The sequence below is a fragment of the Podarcis raffonei genome, chromosome 8 (genome assembly GCF_027172205.1).
Source record: "Podarcis raffonei isolate rPodRaf1 chromosome 8, rPodRaf1.pri, whole genome shotgun sequence".
NCBI classification, from domain to species: Eukaryota; Metazoa; Chordata; class Lepidosauria; order Squamata; family Lacertidae; genus Podarcis; species Podarcis raffonei.
The window spans coordinates 59,051,530-59,072,336 of NC_070609.1; the positions used below are offsets into that span (position 1 = coordinate 59,051,530).

A 20,807-nucleotide genomic window follows, 5' to 3' on the forward strand; every position below is an offset into this window, starting at 1 on the left:
AGGTATCTAGGCAACTATTGAGTAAATAAATCACTTGGACTCTAAATGAAAATACCACAAAGCATTAAACTAAGCAAGGGCAGCGGGTTTTTTTATCATTGCTGCTATGTTGTCTGAGATACACATACATACATTATTCTCTACCGACTTCAAACACTGATACAGGAAAATACTCTTCATTCACATGCAGCCCCCATACCGCAATGAATCCCATAAAGAAAACACAACCATATCCGGATATCCAGTCACATTAAATCAGTTGTTGTTGGCATTTGTCTATCTCAAGAGACAATAGAGGAATGCACCATCAGGGCTAAAATCAGACCATTGAAGGGTTATAGCGCCTGCTGTGGGTATACGGGAGAGACATGTTTTATTGCAGCTGAGGCAGATAAAGATATCCAGTTTCAATGTTACAGGTGCACAATGGTTATGGTTTTCATGAAAATAAGCAGTGTGTTCTGGTCATTACTGTCTCCTCTGTTCCTCTCCCACTCCTCTTTACTACACTGAGTCAAATCCCAGAAAAGGCATTAGGAATGATGCTTGCACAAAGCTTTTGGTGCAAAGTAAGTGTGTGTGTGTTGTTTTTTAAGGATTATTGTCTTGACCAAAGAAAATCTTATCTTTCCATTGCAGGAAATAATGTGGAGAGACTGAGTTACAGCATCCTATGTATTTCTGGCATTAAGTGTGGCAGCACAGCTCATCTTTTCACAACAACCATTCCCTTTTCTTTCATGAAAGCACCAAAATTGTACCCAAATGTGGACTAAATGCATTGTGATCATTTTCAGATATGGGGGCATGTTGTATTGCACATGTGTGCACGTGCCACATGACCTGGGCAACTACGAAGTGCATCATGCCAGGATGTGGCACGGGACCTCTCTAGAGCAGCCTTTTCTGCCAAAGTACAACCAGAGCAAGACCAGAAAGTAAGAATGCAACTGAATGTTGTAGGGGTTTTACCTGAACCAGGAAAATGGAAGGACTTCCTTCATCAGACGGTAAAGGAGGACCATGCCTGATTTTTCATGTCTGAAGAAATCAAGATTCTCATTGCATCTCTAGCAGCCATGGAATGGTTTACCTGGCTGCTCCTTACAAATCGCACCTGCCTTGAGCCTGGGAAATCACATGTTACACCAATATCCCACACACTTACAGGATGCAGCATTGTATCATCATTTGCTGGGCGTGCAAAGATGACACCCTGGTCCAGATGGAATGTTCTGTCAGATATGGCTGATGTACCTCTAAGACTAGTGTATGGGCCCCATTTAACATTCCAGAAGAAACTATGCATACCATTTGAGAGGTTCATCAAACAGGTCTATAACTGAACAAGCAGCTGGACTGATCTGGACAAGACAAGAAAGAAGATGTTTTCAAATTGGAAACATCAGAAGCTGCCTTATACCAAATCAGACTATTGGTCCATCTAGCTTCGCATTGTCTACACTGACTGGCAGTGGCTTTCCAGGGTTTCAGGCAAGGGTCTCTCACAGCCCTACCTGGGACCTTCTGCAAAGGAGATGCTCTGCCACTGAGCTTCAGCCTTTCCCTCTTTATATGAACTAGGGTGAGCTTCTTTTGAGTAGCATGTAAAGAAGGAAGTCCACCATCGTGGCTGCATCAGTGGCGAGGCACTATTTTCAAGGCCTGCCCTTGCTTCCCCTATAAGCTAGGCTGGATTCAGATGGATGTTGGACTATTTGAGCCTTTCTGGCCAATAATCCCTTAACTTCCCTGACTTCTTATGAACTGTCTTGTGACTGCATGAAAGGGGGTGGGAAGAGCTACAAGTGAAAAAAGGCTGGACTTATGCACTGCACTCTGCTCTTGTGAGTGGAAATGCTCCAACGATTCAGTTTGATCATCTTAAACAATCTTGGATCAGCACTGATTTTTAACAAATGAAAAACCGAAACCACTTTTTCACAGCATATTACCCAAATTTCTTTTATGCATGTATATTATGCCCCAAATGTCTAAAAATTATAACTATATGATTCTCCAAAGCTATCCTTGTGTTTTTAATGACTTCCTTAACTGGGACTTCCAGAACAGTGTTCGTATAATCTTACATTCACTATGTGTTGTACCATGCTCAAATATTGAATTGGCTGCGCATGTGCATCACCACACTGAGCCATATCTCAAAATGATCACAATGGATTAGTGCACATTTGGCATTGAAATGAAAAAGCATGTCTGTCACACCATTTACTGTGTTATAACATGCTCAATGGGCTGTGCATGCTTAAAAGTGTAATACCACAATACCCCATAATACTCATGATGCATTGGTCCATGTAGTGTGACTTTGGTGCTCATATGAAAAAGTACACAGTTGTTACGTGACTTTCTACTGTATGTGTTATACCGTGCTCAAATTTTTGAAACAGTTGCAGCATGTCCCCCTTTTCTGAAAATGATTACCGGTACTATGTATTCTTCCACATACAGTATAAATTTGGTACTTTTCTGGAACATTGTGAAAAAATAAATCTTATGTTGCCATACTAATGTATTAATTAATGTTATAATTATATAGAATTTGGTCATTCGTCTCCATGTTATTTCCTGCAGAGGAAATAATGGGTTTTCTGGTCAATGAGTTGTTCCTTTAAATAAATAAATGAAAACCTGAAAACAAAGCCCACTTTCCACATTGTAACAAAACAAAACAAAAAGTACAAACTTCGCTTTTTACAGTATCTAACTCCAAAGCTGTATGTGCATACCAGCACTTGTGGTTTGTTTGAGAGCTTTTGTTAGAATGTGAAAAGTGAGTTTTGAACAGTAAGCCAAAAACAAACCCTGGCTTCCCCTCATGTTTGGAGAGAAACAACCTGCAAGCACTGGTTCACAGACAACCCTAAGCCAGCTTCTGGTTTGTTTCCAACATGGTGTGGCTAAGGAGAATGAGGGAGAAGCAGAAGTGACTTGTCAAGAGTAACTTCCTGGCATATGGGTTACTGTTGCTTACCAGCAGGGGAAGAGATGAAGCAGCAAGGGGGTCAGTGAAGTGCAAACATACCAGCAGAGCAAATCCAGTGTTCATGCTGGTTCGTTTGCACCATGCTGAACCTCCCCACTGCCTCTCCCCTTTCCTTTCTGATAAACAACAACAACCCCCCTGCTAGGAAGCGAGTGCCCTACCCAGTGAGCCACTTCTGGGGTGGAGTGAAGTGGGCACTAATGAGCAGCATACACCAGCACACTGTGCTCATTTATTTTTAACTATGGTTTAATGTGATGCACAAACTGGGCCTTTCTTTGAAGATACAAAGGTGGATACCAGGAGGTTGGTTAGGATTTTTCCAAGCTGCGTCAGGCAAACCGAAGAACAATGGCAGGCTGGCTTCGTTTCCCATAGACAGCTAAATGTCATGTTCCCAAAGTAAAACGTGTGGCGTCGCTTTTCTGAGCTTTCATACAACACAGAAATGAAGTGTTTCAGAACTTAATAACTTCAGCATTGGAGGAGGGAGTGAAACATGTATTGCAGAGCTAGAAAAACTGCCTTCCCTCTACAACCTCAACCTCCCATGCTCTATAATATGAAGAAGTTTTATTAGAGGAAAAAAGCGAAAGGCAATTTTGTCCTGTACCAGGAACACACATCTACACCATGAGATGCAGCAATAAAGTGATCAGGTTTAAGCCTGGAAGCATATATTGTACAGCAGGAGAAAGTACCAAGAGGATACTTTCTGTAAGCAGCTCCAGGAAGCACTACAAACTTTCCTTTCTAAGTCAGTTGCAACCCTAAAGAAGAACAGTTTTGTTAGGAGCTGGAAATGCACTGTAACATTTTGTTGCAGTTTCCCACTTGTTAGCAGTGGGGAGTTGCTAAATGGAGCCCCCATGTTCAGAGACAGTATACCTCTGAAGTGGGAAAGAAAGCTTGGAATGGGTATAATCTTTTAATGATCTGCTGATGACCTTCCCAAAGGCAAGTTGTTAATAATACTAAATACAAGAGTAGTCCCAGCTGGTAGTGTGAAAGACCACCAAGCAGAAGTCAATCAGGTCTGGCCCTAGATGGGAAAGTGTCTGGGAAAACTCTGCATGTACCACCCTGGGTTCCATGATGGTGTATTTACAGGTATGTAATGAATATAGCATGCCAGTACCGGATGAAATGGTGCAGCCTATCTAACTGTGCATTCTTGCATTCAGCTTTTTCTTCCAGAGATGTTTACATCCTCCACCTTGCTGAACATTGCAATCTCATATTGAAACTGACACTTGAATTAGTCAGTATTTTGGAAGAAATCTTGAATTTCAGGCTGGCATGAACCTGCAATATAAACCAAGTGCTTTAATCAGAGTAATATCCTAGGTATTAGGTTTATTTCTGTTGATTGCTGGCTCGGTTACTTTGTTGCATAAACTGATGAGGTTTTGTTCTGGGTGTGTGTGTTTTTTGCAGCCTTGTGAATTATTCATGTAAAATAGGTTAAAAATGTGCAAATAGGTGTTTTTTCAGAAAGCTGCTTTGTGTTTTTTTCTTTTTAAGAATTTCAGCATGGGACAAATTCCAGAACAAAAGCATCAAATCTAGAGGCAACAAACTCATGGCACTCATGTGCCTCTAACACATGTGTCATTTGTGTGCATGTTCTGGATAATGTTTAGGCTGCAATCCTGTGCCCAACTAGCTAAAACCATTGAAGTCAGTCAGACTTAATTTCTGTGTAGGCATCTTAAATTCTATTTGTGAAGATCTATATTTATATTCATGCTAGGACTGCAATACCAATTAACTCCATACCTATGCTGAGAAATACAAAACTTCACGTCTTTCTGGAAATTGTTTTAATTCATTGTTGCTGAAAGTTATATTGATCTAGATTGTTTTTACTCTGTCACAGCTGCCCCACGGCAAAGAATAGAGCTAACCTTTGATGAACCATACTACATAGAGCCTTCATTTGAATGTCGATTTGATCACCTCGAAGTTCGAGATGGACCTTTTGGTTTCTCCCCACTCATTGATCGCTACTGTGGTCTAAAAAGCCCTACTCTAATTAGGTCAACAGGGAGATTTATGTGGATAAAGTTTACCTCAGATGAAGAACTAGAAGGACAGGGATTTAAAGCAAAATATTCGTTTATACCAGGTAAAAAATATATATGCTGTTTCTTTCTTTGCCTGTTAGAGATTCTGCCCAACTGGTGTTGAATTTAGTTGGGTAAATCAATATTAACCCAATATATTTTGCTCAGAATTGGTTATTGTTGAAGGCTGCATATAAAAATCATGGAGCAGAACTTTCTCTTTAATGTTCTTGTGCTCATGACTGCAGGAGGGTAAACACAGCTATCCAGTTTCAAATGTCAGAAGCAGAGATTTCAAACCAAGATTGTGAATGACAGGGTGCCTTGTAGGCCTTGAAACTTAAAATCATCCTTAAATAGGGAAATTGGCATCTCTCTCTTGTTCATTCACTCACTCCACATACACATGTGGAAACTGGCATTTTATATATAAATCCACACACCATGCAGATATGATTAGAGTTGTGTGCATGTTCATTCTCCTTTCAAAGCTACAATTCCCAGAGTTCCCTGGGAAGAGGGACTGGTGGTTAAACCACTCTGTGAATTGTAGGTCTGGGAGGGGAATAGGGGCCTCCTAACAACTCTCGGCACCCTTAACAAATGACAGCTCCCAGAATGCTTTGGGGGAAGCCATGACTGTTTGGAGTCATATTATAGAGCTTGAAATGTAAGGTACATATGTAACTGAGTGATAAGGAACCTGTCTCCTCTCAGTTCAGTGTACCATATTATTATTTTTTGGGGATGCGGGTGGCGCTGTGGGTTAAACCACAGAGCCTAGGACTTGCCGGTCAGAAGGTCAGTGGTTCGAATCCCTGTGACGGGGTGAGCTCCCGTTGCTCGGTCCCTGCTCCTGCCAACCTAGCAGTTCGAAAGCACGTCAAAGTGCAAGTAGATGAATAGGTACTGCTCCGGCGGGAAGGTAAACGGCGTTTCCATGCGCTGCTCTGGTTTGCCAGAAGCGGCTTAGTCATGCTTCCACATAACCCGGAAGCTGTATGCCGGTTCCCTCGGCCAGTAAAGCGAGATGAGTGCCGCAACCCCAGAGTTGGCCATGACTGGACCTAATGGTCAGGGGTCCCTTTACCTTTACCTTTAACAACTCTTGGCACCCTTTACAAATGACAGCTCCCAGAATGCTTTGGGGGAAGCCATGACTGTTTGGAGTCATATTATAGAGCTTGAAATGTAAGGTACATATGTTACTGAGTGATAAGGAACCTGTCTCCCCTCAGTTCAGTATCCTAGTGTACCATATTATTATTATCTTTTTGGCATCTAGAAGGTCCTTCTTTCTGTTTAAACCTTCAGCTCTCCCAGGCCAATCATTATGTTTTTTCTTCTTCATTACAGATCCTGAATCATTATGTTTTTTCTTCTTCATTACAGATCCTGACTTCACATACCTAGGAGGTATTTTAAATCCCATCCCAGGTCTAGTATTGCAGTACTAATCTCTTTTGCATATTAGATTTTTAAATTTCTCTTACCTTTAATTTGACAGCACATTGTGTCTGCCTCGCTTTAGATTGCCAGTTTGAGCTCTCGGGGGCTGATGGGATTGTGCGCTCCAGTCAGGTGGAACAAGAAGAGAAAACAAAGCCTGGGCAGGCTGTTGACTGCATATGGACCATCAAGGCCACTCCAAATGCCAAGGTGGGCCCTCCAAATCATTCACTGTGTAATGAGCTCTCAGGTCATTAGTAACTGGGAATGGCCATTAGTAATGGTTTGCATATTGCGTCTCGTTCATTTAAATTAATTACCTGTTGGTGGTAATGAGAAACGAAGACAGATGTTGGTTTCACAGACTGCTTCTGGTGCACAAAAAAGTGTTACTTTTTCAGACCCAATCTGCACCATTCTGCTGCTTAGAAACCAACCATTATTGGTTGTGGGGGTCAAAAGATGGATATAAATATTTGAATATGGTTTCTTCCAACTCGGCTCCAATGTCTGATTTATTTTTCCTCTTTGGCGTTACTATTCTTTATATTTAACATAGGTGTTGGTCCAAATGCATGGAAATCGTATTCTTTTATCAGGAAAATCCCTTTGCTATGGGGCCAGGCCAAGGCCAGCAGACCCATGAGGTGGGATAAGGCAGTCACCTCAGGTGGTGGATCTACCCACAACCATTGCTGCCTACCTCTTTTTACTCACCAGGCTACCATGCATGCGAATGGGGGGCATTTTCAGTTTTGCCTAGGGCAGCAAAACACCTTGGGCCTAGCCCTGGGCCATGCTTCCAAGACAACTTACTCAGTTTAAAATACTATGCTGTGCAAAATATTGGAAATTATTCATCAGTGCTTTAATGGACACCACTGTTACATTATGTAACCGAACTTTTCTATCCAAACTTAATAAGCTTTGCTAGGTAGCTCCTAAATTACATAACTCTCCAAATCTCATGGAATCTGGTTGGGCCAGGGTGGTTCTGCTATAGTTTAAATTTGTTTTCTGATTCAGATCTATATTTTAATATTGCAGATTATTGACTATTTGAGGGTGCAACAAAATAGTCTTCACATTTACCAAATTGCATGACTTGTTGTGTTATGTCAGGTTAAAGAAGATTGTAACCAGTCTAGCTTCAATATACTTATTCAAATCTTGGCATCTTTTACTAGCTGACACCACAATGCATCTTCTCTACACATGCCTATAATGGGAAATTATTTTCTTGGTTAACATTCAATAACATCTCCACCCAATCTGTGGTTAAACTTGCAGATTAATTTGAAAAGGGCTTGATGCTGTGCATAAGTTTTCCCACAATTTAGAAATTCAGAACTAGGTAGGACCATGACAACAGCATACACACACATCCATAAACATTCTCTGGTGCTTTTGTTTTGCTCTGATTTGTTTTTTTAAAAAAACTATTTAAGAGTAGTGCATAAGGGAATATAAACAATATACTTGCTGTTCACATTGATTTGTGAATCTTAAAGCACTGTAAGCTATTGACATCGCAGCTTGTATTCCAAGAGTAAGAAATCAAATTATATCCCTCCCAATTCATCTATATTTGAAATATCTGATGCTTATTTATAAATTTCATTGAATATTGCTGGAATGCATATCTTCAGTTCTGCGCTTATTGAATTGAATTATCTTCCTAACTCGCAGCGCTTTGATTGGATTATTTATGGTGTATCAAGCTCTAAGTTTGTCAGGATTCAAAATGCTACTGGGCTTATCTTGCTAAGGTTTGAGGCCATGTATTTTAGCACTTTACGGCTAAAATTCCATCTGGAAGTAAATATCAATCTAATAACCAGACAGTACCACTGACAGGTATGCATGTAAATGCAGATGTGACTAGGTGAGTTAATGGCATGAATTGTTTGAGGAAAATATATTTATTCTGTTTGTCTGCAAAAGTACCACGTTCATTTAAGCACGGAATGGCTGTTAGTCACTATTTTTAAAAAAATCAGGCTTATTATGAGAATGGCGGGGTAAGGAGTATAGCTGGAAATTGCAAGTTTATATTTATATATGCCTAAAATATATTTACAAGCTGTTTGCGCCTTTCATCTAAACGAAATGTGTAAAATTTTAAAATCGAAAATAATGTTTGCATATTTGGCTTGTCGTTTTTTTATTATTATTACTTCTTTTAAAAGCTTTCCCCTGCCCCTTACCAACAGATATATTTGAGGTTTCTAGACTACCAGATGGAACATTCAAATGAATGCAAAAGAAACTTTGTGGCTGTGTATGATGGGAGCAGTTCTATCGAAAACCTGAAAGCAAAGTTTTGCAGCACGGTGGCTAACGATGTGATGCTGCAGACCGGAGTTGGGGTGGTACGAATGTGGGCCGACGAAGGCAGTAGATTGAGCAGGTTCAGAATGCTCTTCACATCATTCGTGGACCGTAAGTGTACTGTAATGCATCCTTTTAGGAACGATGGCAAAATATTGTTTAGAACTTTAAACTCAGAGCTGTTTGCTGTTTACTCCATGAATGCACGGAATTGACAACAACTGCTTACAGACACTACTTTTGCTATATATTAGTGGGTGACTCCAAACCATATAAAATATCATGTAAGGCTCATCAGCTGGAATCTTTTAAGAGAAGGCGATTGCGAGATTCAGATGTCATTTGCAAGCTTTGCCTTTGTTGTGACGTGGGGTTTGTGATTTCAGCTCTCTTGACATAATATGCTGGAGACAGTTCTGTAGTAACACTTCTTTATTAAAGCAAACAAGACTGAGAACTGAGGAGGGGAGAGCTACATTTATAGGGACAGGGAACTAGCTAGAAGGGATATATTTTGGAGGGAACAATATCAGGCAATCACAGTCCTGCCTTTTGGAGGAAACCAATAAGACAGAGGATCCAAATACAGCAGCTTAAATGAACCAATAGTAGCTGTACCCTCTGGAACCAAAAGGCAGTTACTTTACCCTAATGCACATACAGACAATAATAATACAGATATAAAATCCTTTGACTCAATACACAACAGCCTTGCTATAGAACAGCTGCACTTCTGCAGTGTTGTGTTCTCTCTTTAGAGCGGGGTGGTTGACCTCTGTGTTTGGAAAAGTCCTGTTCCTTTATTTGTGGCAGAACTGCAGAATGAATAATTAATGTGGCTTTTAGAGTATAGAAGGAAACAGGGTTTCTTCTTTAACAGATTGGGCATTTTGAAACTGGAAGTCTATCTGAAATCATTGACCGCTTTGATCTAAATCTAGTCTTCAGTGCAGTCTCCTGGAAACTTTGGAGTCACTGCCTTCCTTAAACTAAGTCTCATAGTTAAGAACAGCTGGAAATAGCAAGAAGTGTAATTAACTTTAAATTGCATTAATGTGATACCTAATTGGTTGTTGACCTTAATAATCAGCTTTACACTTTAAGCCTCAATAAACAACAAGGCAAAAAGTGTTATAATTTAGAGAATATGACTCATAACTAAAAGCATGGGCCATTTTCAACCACTGACTAGGCTGAGGAAAGCACAGTAAAGAAAAATGCTAGAACACTTGTATTTACAACAAAATAATCCTCAAAATAAACGCCACCCAAAGATCATTGCCGGGGTGAGAGGGTAGAATAGCGCTGATATGCTGCTTTGAATAAATACTCTGTGTGCTTGTGTATGACTGATGCTGTACTTTAGTAGTCACAGCTGTGGGATTATTATGAATGTGCCACTTTGTAGCATGCAGAAGACTTCTTTCTTCCTTAAATTCTAAGTCCAATTATAAAGTGCCCAGCGTTTTTGTTTGTTTGTTTGTTTTGTGTTTGTGGTTTTTTTGGGGGGGGTTACTTAAGGGTACGCAGTACCAGCACCTTTCCCCCCCTGCACTGGTTAAAAGTGTGGCACCTACTGTAACAAGTTCATGGAGAGTACCGGCACCCTTTTTCCTAGAAGAAAAGCACTGGAAGTGACTATCTATCTATCACTCTTAAGTTTGGGTAACTCATAACTCTTTCCCCCTTCCTTCCTAGCCCCCTGCTCAGGCAGCACATACTTTTGCCATAGCAACATGTGCATCAATAATTCTTTAGTCTGCAACGGCATTCAAAACTGTGCATACCCATGGGATGAAAACCACTGCAAAGGTGAGTGTGTGTTGCTATGAGGGGCAACTGGGGCTGCCTGGCTTGTGCCTTCTGATCCCCCCCATCTCTCAAATGAGTCAAGGTCAGGTTCTGAGACCAAGATACTACGGTGGTACCTTGGTTTACGAACTTAGTCTGTTCCGCAAGTCCGTTCTTAAACCAAAGCGTTCTTAAACCAAGGCATGCTTTCCCATAGCAGCGGGGGATTCAATTTACAAGTGGAACACACTCAACAGGAAGCAAAACAGGTTCTGCTTCCAAGGCAAAGTTCACAAACACCTACTTCCAGGTTTGCAGCATTCTTAATCCAAGTTGTTCATAAACTAAGCTGTTCTTAAACCAAGGTACCACTGTATAAGCAAAAAAAATGAAATTTAATAGAATTATTCTCCCTAATGGAGATCAGCCTACCTAAACTTTATAAGGCAAGGTGCACATTAAATTTGAAGTGCAGTTCTGGATTATTTATGTATTAAGCTGCATTTTCTAGTTTGGTATCAATTGTGATTTGTTTCTTCACCTTGAAGCACCTTCATTTGAGTTAGTAAACCATACAGATGCACTTACTGTGCAACACTATATCTCTCTGCTCACGGTGACTCGGTTTCCTGTTTTATAGCTTAACAAAAATAAATCAGTCGCAGACCAGCTCTGGATCATTTACAACAATCTTTTTTCCTAACGAACCTCCAGCTTGCTAGCATGAATCAATCCTAGTCAGGGTGGCCTTTTTACCAACAATTCTCTAGGCAACAATTATGATGCTTTTGTATATGTTGCCTGTGTCCTTTCAGTTCAGAAATCTGTTCTAGTGTTTGTTGCGAGGCTGGAGCCAAACACCATCCTCTGGGCTGAAATAAATTACTATTCATATTTTGTCTGTAGATGTGAATGGACTTTTCTTTTTAATACCCAAGAGATAATAATGTCACTATACCCCTTCTGAATATCTTATTTTATTCATGCTCATGCCTCTTGCCATACAGAAGAATGACCTTTTCTTCTAAAGCTTGCTTTTCCACCCCTTTCTCTCTTTAAGTAGCTAGATATATAAAATTACTGCAATCCGCTAGTGCCATCTTGTGTGCTTTCATATGAAGTGCTCACATCACTTTATGGTTTTTGTCACGTGGTGTTAACTTTTAGCGCTTCAGGTTGTGGCCCGTCTCTTCCCCCAAACCTCCAGTCATCAAAACAAAGATAAAAGGAGGAGAGAGCTGTCTGTGGCTACTAGCCATGATGGCTATTTTCTGTTTCCAGGGTTAAAGGCAGCAATGTTTCTGAATGCCAGGAAATCATGGGGCGGGGGGGGGGGAATGCTCTTGTACTCTGTCATGAAATTCTACTCAATATTGATCCAGAGTAGATTCCAATGTATAGTTAGCAGAGTAACAACTTAAACACGTTGCAGGATTCCCCCCCCAAAAAAATAGACCAGAGGCAATTAATATTTCATCCAGCAGAGCTTTACTGCTACTGAAGGCAAATGAGCATAATGGTCGCAAATCCAATACAATCAGGATTGGCACCATCCTTAAGAAATCCACTTGCAGCAGACTTAACTTACACTTACAAGAACTTACAATAAGTCTAAACCTTAACACTAAATACAGAACACCACACCAGAAGGAAAAGAGATAGAAAGAGAAAGTGAAACCCAGGCTCCTTCTGGTCCTACTTTTATAGTCAGCATGACCTTGCCTGAAAGAGAGAACAGAACCAGTTTAAGTCAGCTGTACTCAGCTTCTCGGAAGGTATAACCTAAACATCATGAACCTTCTGCTTGTTTCTTTCACACAGAGAAGCTTCCAGAACCCTCTTGAATTAATTATAATAGGAAAGCTCAGATCAATACTTTCTGCACCAAGAAATGCAAACTGACATACTCCAACCATTTTTGTTGGATTCCCACAGACACCTGCTCATCCACTGCAAGAACAGGATACTAGCCAATATGGGCCCATGGCCTGATCCAGAAGGCTCTGCATGTATTCTTATGTAGCGCTGCCCTCATAGTTAGTTGCCCTGCTTGCGACCATAATCTCCCACATAAGCAGCTCCTATGTAAATAAAAGAAGTGAAAAAGTTGGAGCTGGTAGAAACTGCACAAAGAACTTGTTAAGTTTTAGAATTCCTGGGTGAAGATTACTCTGCTCCACACTGGTTCAACCTTGAGGAAACAGGGGGAAAGATAGCAGATAAAACATGTAAAACAGTTCAGCAGCAAAAGCTGGATTTTTTTAAAAAAAGCAGAGTGCAGGGTTTTCTCCCTCTCTGTTGGGTGACGGACTTAATATTGTCATATGACAGTCTTAATGTTGCTTGTTGCTGCTTCATTCCTTTTCTTTTCTTTTTTTAGAAAAGAAAAAAACAGGGCTGTTTGAGCAAATCACCAAAACCCATGGGACAATAATTGGGATTACTTCAGGAATCGTCTTGGTCCTTCTCATCATCTCGATCCTGGTGCAGGTCAAGCAGCCCCGCAAGAAGGTGATGGCCTGCAAAACCACGTTCAACAAAACTGGTTTCCAGGAGGTTTTTGACCCACCTCATTACGAGCTCTTCTCCCTGAGAGACAAAGAGATCTCCGCCGACTTGGCCGACCTGTCTGAAGAACTTGAGAACTACCAGAAAATGAGACGCTCCTCAACAGCTTCGAGGTGCATCCATGACCACCACTGTGGCTCCCAAGCCGCAACTGTAAAGCAAAGCAGGACCAACCTCAGTTCCATGGAACTTCCTTTCCGCAACGATTTTGCACAACCTCAGCCAATGAAGACCTTCAATAGCACTTTCAAAAAAAGTAGCTATACCTTCAAACAGGCTCACGAGTGTCCAGAGCAGGTGATAGAGGACAGGGTGATGGAAGAGATCCCTTGCGAAATCTACGTGAGGGGTCGAGAGGACGCTGCTCAAGGCTCATTATCAATGGACTTCTAATCTGCTTTTGAAGGTGAAATGGGTGTGTGTAAATATTATATAAATATAATGTATGTGAATGTACAAAAATGTACCATACGGAATTCGATGGAGACATGTGTATTCATTCTTTTTTCCTTTTTTTTTTTTAGCTCATTTATTTTAGGGTTGTTGTTTTTCCCCCCTGAAAGAAAACTCTTCATAAATCATTTTTTCCTTGTGAACTGCCCATCTGCTTGGAGAACAGAGTAACAGGTTTTGCATGAGGCTTCACACACACAAACACAAAGATATAAATTAGTGTATACTCTCTCCCTTGCTTCATTCCTGCAGGTTCTTGGTCTTCGAGTCAAAAGCTTAATTACTCCAGTAATAATAAAAAATAAGTGGGTACAACACCATATAGCTTAACATCGAAAGCAGTTATCATATTTGTCAAATTGTAGCTAGAGTTATTGTGTTAAGTGCCAATTAAGACTCAAATGAGTTACACTGCATTCCATCTGGTTCATCTTGTCTAATTTTTATATCGCTGCCTTTTTAATTACTGACTCCTTAAAGCCCAGTCCTAAGGCTTTCTATGCCAGCAAATAAATGGTATACTGGCGGCTGCTTCTGGTGACAATGGGACAACATTTTAAGGACCGCATACCAGCACAAATATTCAGGACCTCCAAGTTCTTTGGGGGAAATGAATGAAATGGGTTTCTTGCCTTTTAAAAGTGTTTTAATTTTATCTTTGAACTCAGTTCCTTTAGGAAAATCAAGTTTTTTGTCTTTGGCAGACAAAATCCATTGGTAATTTCAGCATCACACCAAATCTCTAGTTGTGTTAACATCCTATCATGCACTGATAGCACTTCGTGCTAAGCACAGGTAAGACATCACCACAACACTTGTTTGACGGTTATCAGAAAAATGTGTTAACAACGTTTAGACCATGACTTGTATTATCTTCTTGCAGCAATACATCAGGGATTTCAAAAACTGCTGAAAGGCAATTTCTGCCATATTAACATGGTGCAAACGTTATTGTTGCAGGTACTTAACTGTGAAAGAATATTGGCCCGTGTCTTTCAAAAGATTTGCAGCAATGTTGGTGTCCTAAAGCAGTCTGAGCGTTCTTCCTGCACATGTCGTTGGTGGAATAAATAGCTTTTGCTTTCTTTTCGGTGATGCAGGTTGTTGAGAAATACATTTCCCCCCGTGTGTTGCAAGAATTCAGATTACTCTGTATGGCAGAGCTGAGCCAAGCCCTAGGCCAACTTTTTTATGATGTGTGTATTACATGAACACTATTTAAATTCCTTACATATTGTGTGGAATGCCTACTTACAAGTTAGATTCAAATGCCTTTATGAGGCTTTCCTCTGCAGGAATCTTGGTACCCTTGTTGTTGGAAGGTTCTCCAGTGTCACAATACTCAGGCTTCCCTGACCATCTTCAAAGGCAAAAAGCGTTAACCTGCGATTGGTTACCATTCATTGAGCTCTTTCCCCACAAGCAGCATTGGTTACTAGTCAGCCCAAGCCATCAAAGCCCAGATGCCAACATGAATAAAATATTGGGGGGGGCAGGTAAGCCCAACCCCACATGATCACATGATACAGTGCATGCACACCATTTGAATGGCAACACCCATCAACTTTTTTGGGGGGTGACCCCCCCCCAATATTTTATTGGGTGGGCCAAAGGGACCTCAGCCCCTAGGAGTTGGCTCCTATGCCATATGCTAATCTATAAAAATTGTAATGCAAAACATCTGTTCTCTCTACTTGTTGCCTCTCAGAAAAGAACCGGAGATGATGTTGGACTTCAGTTCCCATCAGCCCCAACCAGCACAGTTGATGGTCAGGGAAGATAGGCATTCTAGTCCAACAACATCTGGAGGGCCACAAGTTTGTTACTGCTGCTCTAGACACAAGGTGTTCTCCCTATCCATTAGAAAGAAGGTTCTTTGAAGAATGTGGCTTGGTTAGGGGCTGCACTAGGAGCCACAAATCCCACTTCTCTAGTGTCTTTGTCCTGCCTTGTCCTGTCATGGAATATTGTAAGTTGTGCTCCTTGACTTTAGGCCAAGGTCTGTTTGCAGGTCAGGCTGAAGAAAGAAGTATCACTTCACATTTTTGTAATATATTCTTAACTCTACAGGTATGGCTTCCATATTTTTATGATCAAATGGTTTATAAATGGAACTCTCCAACTTTTCTTAGACTTTGATATAACTCGACACTGTATGACCTATGTCTGCCACTCAAGCACCTGTACAGCAAACTGATTATCAGTGTGCATGTTAACAGCTATGAACTGCAGTGTTGCTACTTGTGAAGAACACCTGGTTTCTTTACCATCTAGCCTTTTATAAATCCACAGGTTTCTTAAGCTTTCTTTGTTTACATATCTGTTTTTCACTAAATGTGACCTTGCAACTCTGAGCCAATGGGCAATACCCTGTATTTTAAAAAAATGTATGATAAAGGAAAGTTACAAATTATTTGTTGTACTGATTTGCAGGCTGCTGTGTAACTGTAAGATACTTGCAATTCAAGTACTTGTGTTTTAAGACTACTGGGATTTTGTAAAGGTAAAGCGTAACAACTCAAGTCTTTAGTTTAGGGCATTCAGCTATTGCTGTTTTCCCCAAAACAAGAATGACCAAATAATTAGTTTTGTTCTTCTAGGAAAAAACTTGGTCACGGTTACTGTGTGGAATAATACAGTCCTAAAAATAGCATCATTCAAAAACGATTGCACAAAGATGTACAGCAAGGGTTTTTCACACAAGCAAGGGTAGTAGCTTCAGCATTCAGTGCAATAAGCACACACTATTTTGGTCATATTCTTTAGTGCAAAATAATCCCAAAGTGACTTCAACTTTCGGGCTCTGATATCTTGCTGGGTACAAGATTTTTAAACAGTAAGATTTTTAAATACTGCTACTTTTGCAATCAACTAAGCCAAAGTAGACGTGACATGGTCATCTGTAAACAATCTCCCAGCAATCTTGTTCTTAAAAGCAGCTGTGCCCTACCTCTCCCTAAGCACCTCCCCCCAAAAAAACTTGTCTTTTTCCAACTCCTGGACTATTTAGCAGCTTGTGAGGGGATTGCAATCAGAAAAAACAAGCATTACAAGGAGTAAAATACTTCCTCAGTGACATAGGGTTGGCCAAGCTGAATTTATCAAGTGCCAAGCCTATTTTATTAATCACGTTGACCTTATAATCTGTGATTTCGGCCTACCTGTGTGAAAGGTCTTCCAGGTTTCTGCAGTAGTTCTCTCAACCCACAACTGGATTTCAGTCGCCTAATAGAAAGGAGAGTTGTCTGTTCCCTGGAAGTTTGCTTGCTTGCCATCTTAGCTAACTTAGTTTGCATGGTTAGTAAAGGGAAACGTTCAAAAAGAGGGCAGCTTAGGTAACTGAGTGGAAGCAGTTGGTATAAAATGTAATCTCCAGGAACCTCCAACAGTCTTAAGAGAAACTGTGTTATGTTCTCTTCGAGCAATATATTTCACTTGGTACCCACACATTATTGGTACAAGAGATGCAGAAATGTTTTGTCATGTTGCGGAACAATGAAAGCAAACGTTGAATCATCCCAATGTATGACAAGCAATTCAAAAGTGGATTACTACTTCTCTTTTTTTAATCTCATCTGGTTGGATGAACCACGTAGTCACAATTCCCTTTTCTCCATTATTTTCCTAATGCAATCACTGTTCAGACCCAGCTGATGAGGGAGGGGAGAAAGGAAGGTATGGACAAAAGGGAGATCACAAATGCTGCATCAGCTAAATCTGTTTTCCATTTACTTCAGGTATTAAAATCATGAAAATTTTGAAATCCAGCTTCTCCTTTTTCCAGCATTTAGCTGTTGTCAGTAATCCACGATGAGGAACGTAATGGCTTCGTTGCCACAAGCCTTTATGATTCCACAAGACTGGACCATGAGGAGAGAAAGCAAAGACCTGAAAATATTGGCCACGTTTTCATTTAAATGTGTCGCATTTCCAGGAGTCCTTTTAAGCTATAAGAGGGATGTGGGGTGTTTGGATATTTCAGAGAAAGAATGTTGCTGTCTCAAACTGCATTATTTTTAAGCACTATAGCACAGGTGTGCAACTGGGGTGCCTGATGCCTCCTGAAGCTGCCCCCTTCTCCCATCCCATCAGAGTTCCTTCCCTCCTGTTTGTTCCCTATTTTCCTGGCCTTTAAAAGTGTGTTTCCTTCTTCCTACGCAGCTCCAGAATAACTGGAAGGTGCTGTTTTATTTGAGAAAAACAAGTGATACTTTGATGTTTTTTTCTGGTAGGAGAAAATAAGTTTTTAACCTAGCTGTCTTGAGGGGGGCAGGATGATAGTTCTCTGTCACACACACTCTGTGTGTCACCTAAAGTCCTAAAATAATTACTTCCATTTGCTTTCCCAAATGTATTGGTCTAGTACTCAGTCTTCTGTAGGACTACTCAGAAATAACTGTTACTTTTATTTTACTTCTGAGCAGATCTTCCTAGAATTTGAGGCAGCCATGGTGAAAACTGAAGGGCAATATTTATCACTCTAGTGTTATCCGGACTAGTAAGCTGCTTTGTATTGATTCAGCTAGCTCAGTGCTGTCTGCACTGGCTGGCAGCAGCTCTCTGGGGTTTCCTACAGGGCTTTCTCCCAGTCCTATCTGGAGAGGCCAGGACCTTTTATGCAGAAAGCAGATGGTCTGCTGCTGAGCTATGGCCCCTCCCCATTTTCTCCTTTGACCCACCTGCTGGATCAAGCCAATGGCTAACCATCTAGCATTCTCATCTCACAGTGGCCAGCCAAATGTCTATGGGATGCTCGAAAGCAAGGCATGAACATGATAGCATTCTCTCCATGTGTGGTCCCAGCAATCAGCATTCAGGTGTATAATTCCTCCAACAGCAGAGGTAGAGCAGAGCTATAGTGTGTACTAGCCTTATCCACAACTCTTCCCACCACTGCCCCTGACAGATTAGCTCCCAGGGGAAAGGCTGTCTACCCTGTTCACTAACAGAATGTCAACATGCGTGTCATTAAGAGACGGAGACCTTCCCCAGGTTCGTTATCTTGTTTTTTATTCTTTTTATTCACATGGTTACCTGGTATTATGTGCTCATAATGCAAGACTCTTATCTCGGCTTGTATGAGTTCTCGGTTTCTTTGGACACCTCAATGAGTGGTGTCAGGATTGTGCTTCGGTTTCACAATGCATAGAAATAATCATCTCAATATGCAATAGCCGAAGCTATTTTGTATAAATTTTGAAAGGATCCCCTTTGGTTAGTTTCCAGGACACTCCCCACCCCCCATTGCTCTACCTTGGAAAGAGATTCATCAGATACTCAATCCCTAGCTGCAGAATTAATTTTATTAAGAGAACTCAAATGTATGTTGAGCTACTTAAGTTCTCTCTCAGGAGTATCTCAGTAGGAACAGTTTTCCTTTATACTTATTTGCCCGATGGCTCTTTCCAATCTCCTGAAAGTCATCTGCTCTTAAATTATGCCTCATTGCAATCCACCATCTGATCCAAGTTTTTATTTGCCTCATTCAGAGTCAGCCTGAAGTGAGTTTTGGCCAAGTGAGCAACACTAATTACTTTGCTCTGTAACTTTCTAAGCAAGCCTCTGCAAATGCTTTGTCCACAATACAGCACAAAACATGCAGATAGAACACACTTCTCCCTAATCACACCCACAGAGACCAAACATCAGCGCATCAGCTGAGGCATTTGCCATTTTTGAAAGTCCCGGTGTTGTAAATGTTGAATAATCACCTTGTTCATGAATCATGTAGCTCTCATGGCTACAGCTGACTCTGAAACTTCAGTCACAAGGTCCATATTCCGGAGATTGACAGTTACACAATTTGGAGCTCAAACCAGTTTAGATGGTGAAACAGGCTGTGACTAAATTATAGCAGTCAGAAACTATCCTTTTTGATATGGCCATATCACACCTGACATGTTTATGATGTCTGATGTATCAACATGTTCTGGTTTAAGCAAAAAGCTTCAATTTTCTTTTTTCACTTTCACAAACAGATATTAAAAAGCCAGTTATTGTCAATTTTCACTCATTTTGAAACTATTAGAAGCTGGTAATTTCTTTATTCAATTGTGATTAAAGCAACACACTTTGAGTTCAAATACCTGTACTGTGATGGGCACTAAAAATTACTTAAAATATTCTGGCACATCACACTTGTACAAAAGCCGAAAAGAACATTGCTAGATCTCAAAGAGTACAAGCCAATAAATTTTTACTCAGAAGTAAGTCCCACTTAAGAGGACCAACTCTCAGGTAAGAGCAAAGGATCGCAGCCTTAGCCTCTTACACCTCTTTTTTCTTTATAGCAGATGAGGCTATAGTAATTGCGCACAAGGGTGGGTTGTTGGTTTTTTTGTAATAATCTTGCAGAATTTGATAAGCCTGTGTGTGCCTTTGCTGCTGTGGCAGAAAAAGCCAAGAAATCCAATAGAACAAAGAGAAGAGACATTATTTGTACATAATGGAGAAATCAAAACCCACCAGGGCTATTTTTAGCTATTTCCTTTCTGTCTGCGAACTGCCTTTAGAAGCCTCCAAGGGGAATATAGGCCAGCTCTGAGAATAATTGGTGGGGTGCTGACGTTAAAAAGCTCAGCCTTTGTTGCAGGTAGCCCAGTTCAAATATTCTGTACCAGTGAAATGCTATAGAGACTGTTGAGCTAGGATCATCTGTACCAGTTAGGAAACTGCATTAGTCTGATAATTGTGCTGCATCAACTACAACTCATGGGCGCCTTCCAAAGCTTAGATCTCTGACACTCAGCTCCCCACTTTTAACCTGAACACTCTTATTTTCTTACACGATTTTGAAGCGTTTTTACGTTTCCTTTCCCCGTCTACCTTAGGGCTCACCCACACACCCCAACACTTTCCCTGGGAAAACCTGCTGTATGTCACCGAATCAAACCAAATCTCAATCCACAGGAAAAAACTGATTCAGTGGTAAACAGCAGGTTTGGACGAGCCCTAAATCTTAGCATCTCGTTTCCTAGGCTGGTTGGGGAGGGGGTTGGCACATCCTTCCTTGTGTCATATAGAATGTCTCTTGCCAGCCCATGTTCTAAGGTTGCCAAACCAATTAGACCCACCTTATGCGTTTGCCTTGAAGGACAACACCATGCCAAGGTCAGCAAGCGCATTGATTACCGAGTCGACCT

At 40.8% G+C, this 20,807-nt stretch overlaps 1 protein-coding gene across 2 annotated transcripts in view; it reads left to right on the plus strand.

Moving 5' to 3' along the window:
• Window positions 1-16,078, plus strand: part of NETO2 (neuropilin and tolloid like 2) — a 37,363-nt gene extending 21,285 nt beyond the window's left edge. The window contains exons 4-9 of one of the 2 annotated variants that reach the window (XM_053400235.1): window positions 4,887-5,135; window positions 6,466-6,510; window positions 6,605-6,732; window positions 8,736-8,964; window positions 10,552-10,665; window positions 13,025-16,078. In XM_053400235.1, the coding sequence (XP_053256210.1) occupies window positions 4,887-5,135; window positions 6,466-6,510; window positions 6,605-6,732; window positions 8,736-8,964; window positions 10,552-10,665; window positions 13,025-13,605 (1,346 nt within the window). In that variant the 3' untranslated portion in view covers window positions 13,606-16,078. The remainder of the gene's footprint in view (window positions 1-4,886; window positions 5,136-6,465; window positions 6,511-6,604; window positions 6,733-8,735; window positions 8,965-10,551; window positions 10,666-13,024) is intronic. The other variant, XM_053400237.1, reaches the window with a different exon arrangement.
• Window positions 16,079-20,807: the final 4,729 nt, after the last annotated feature.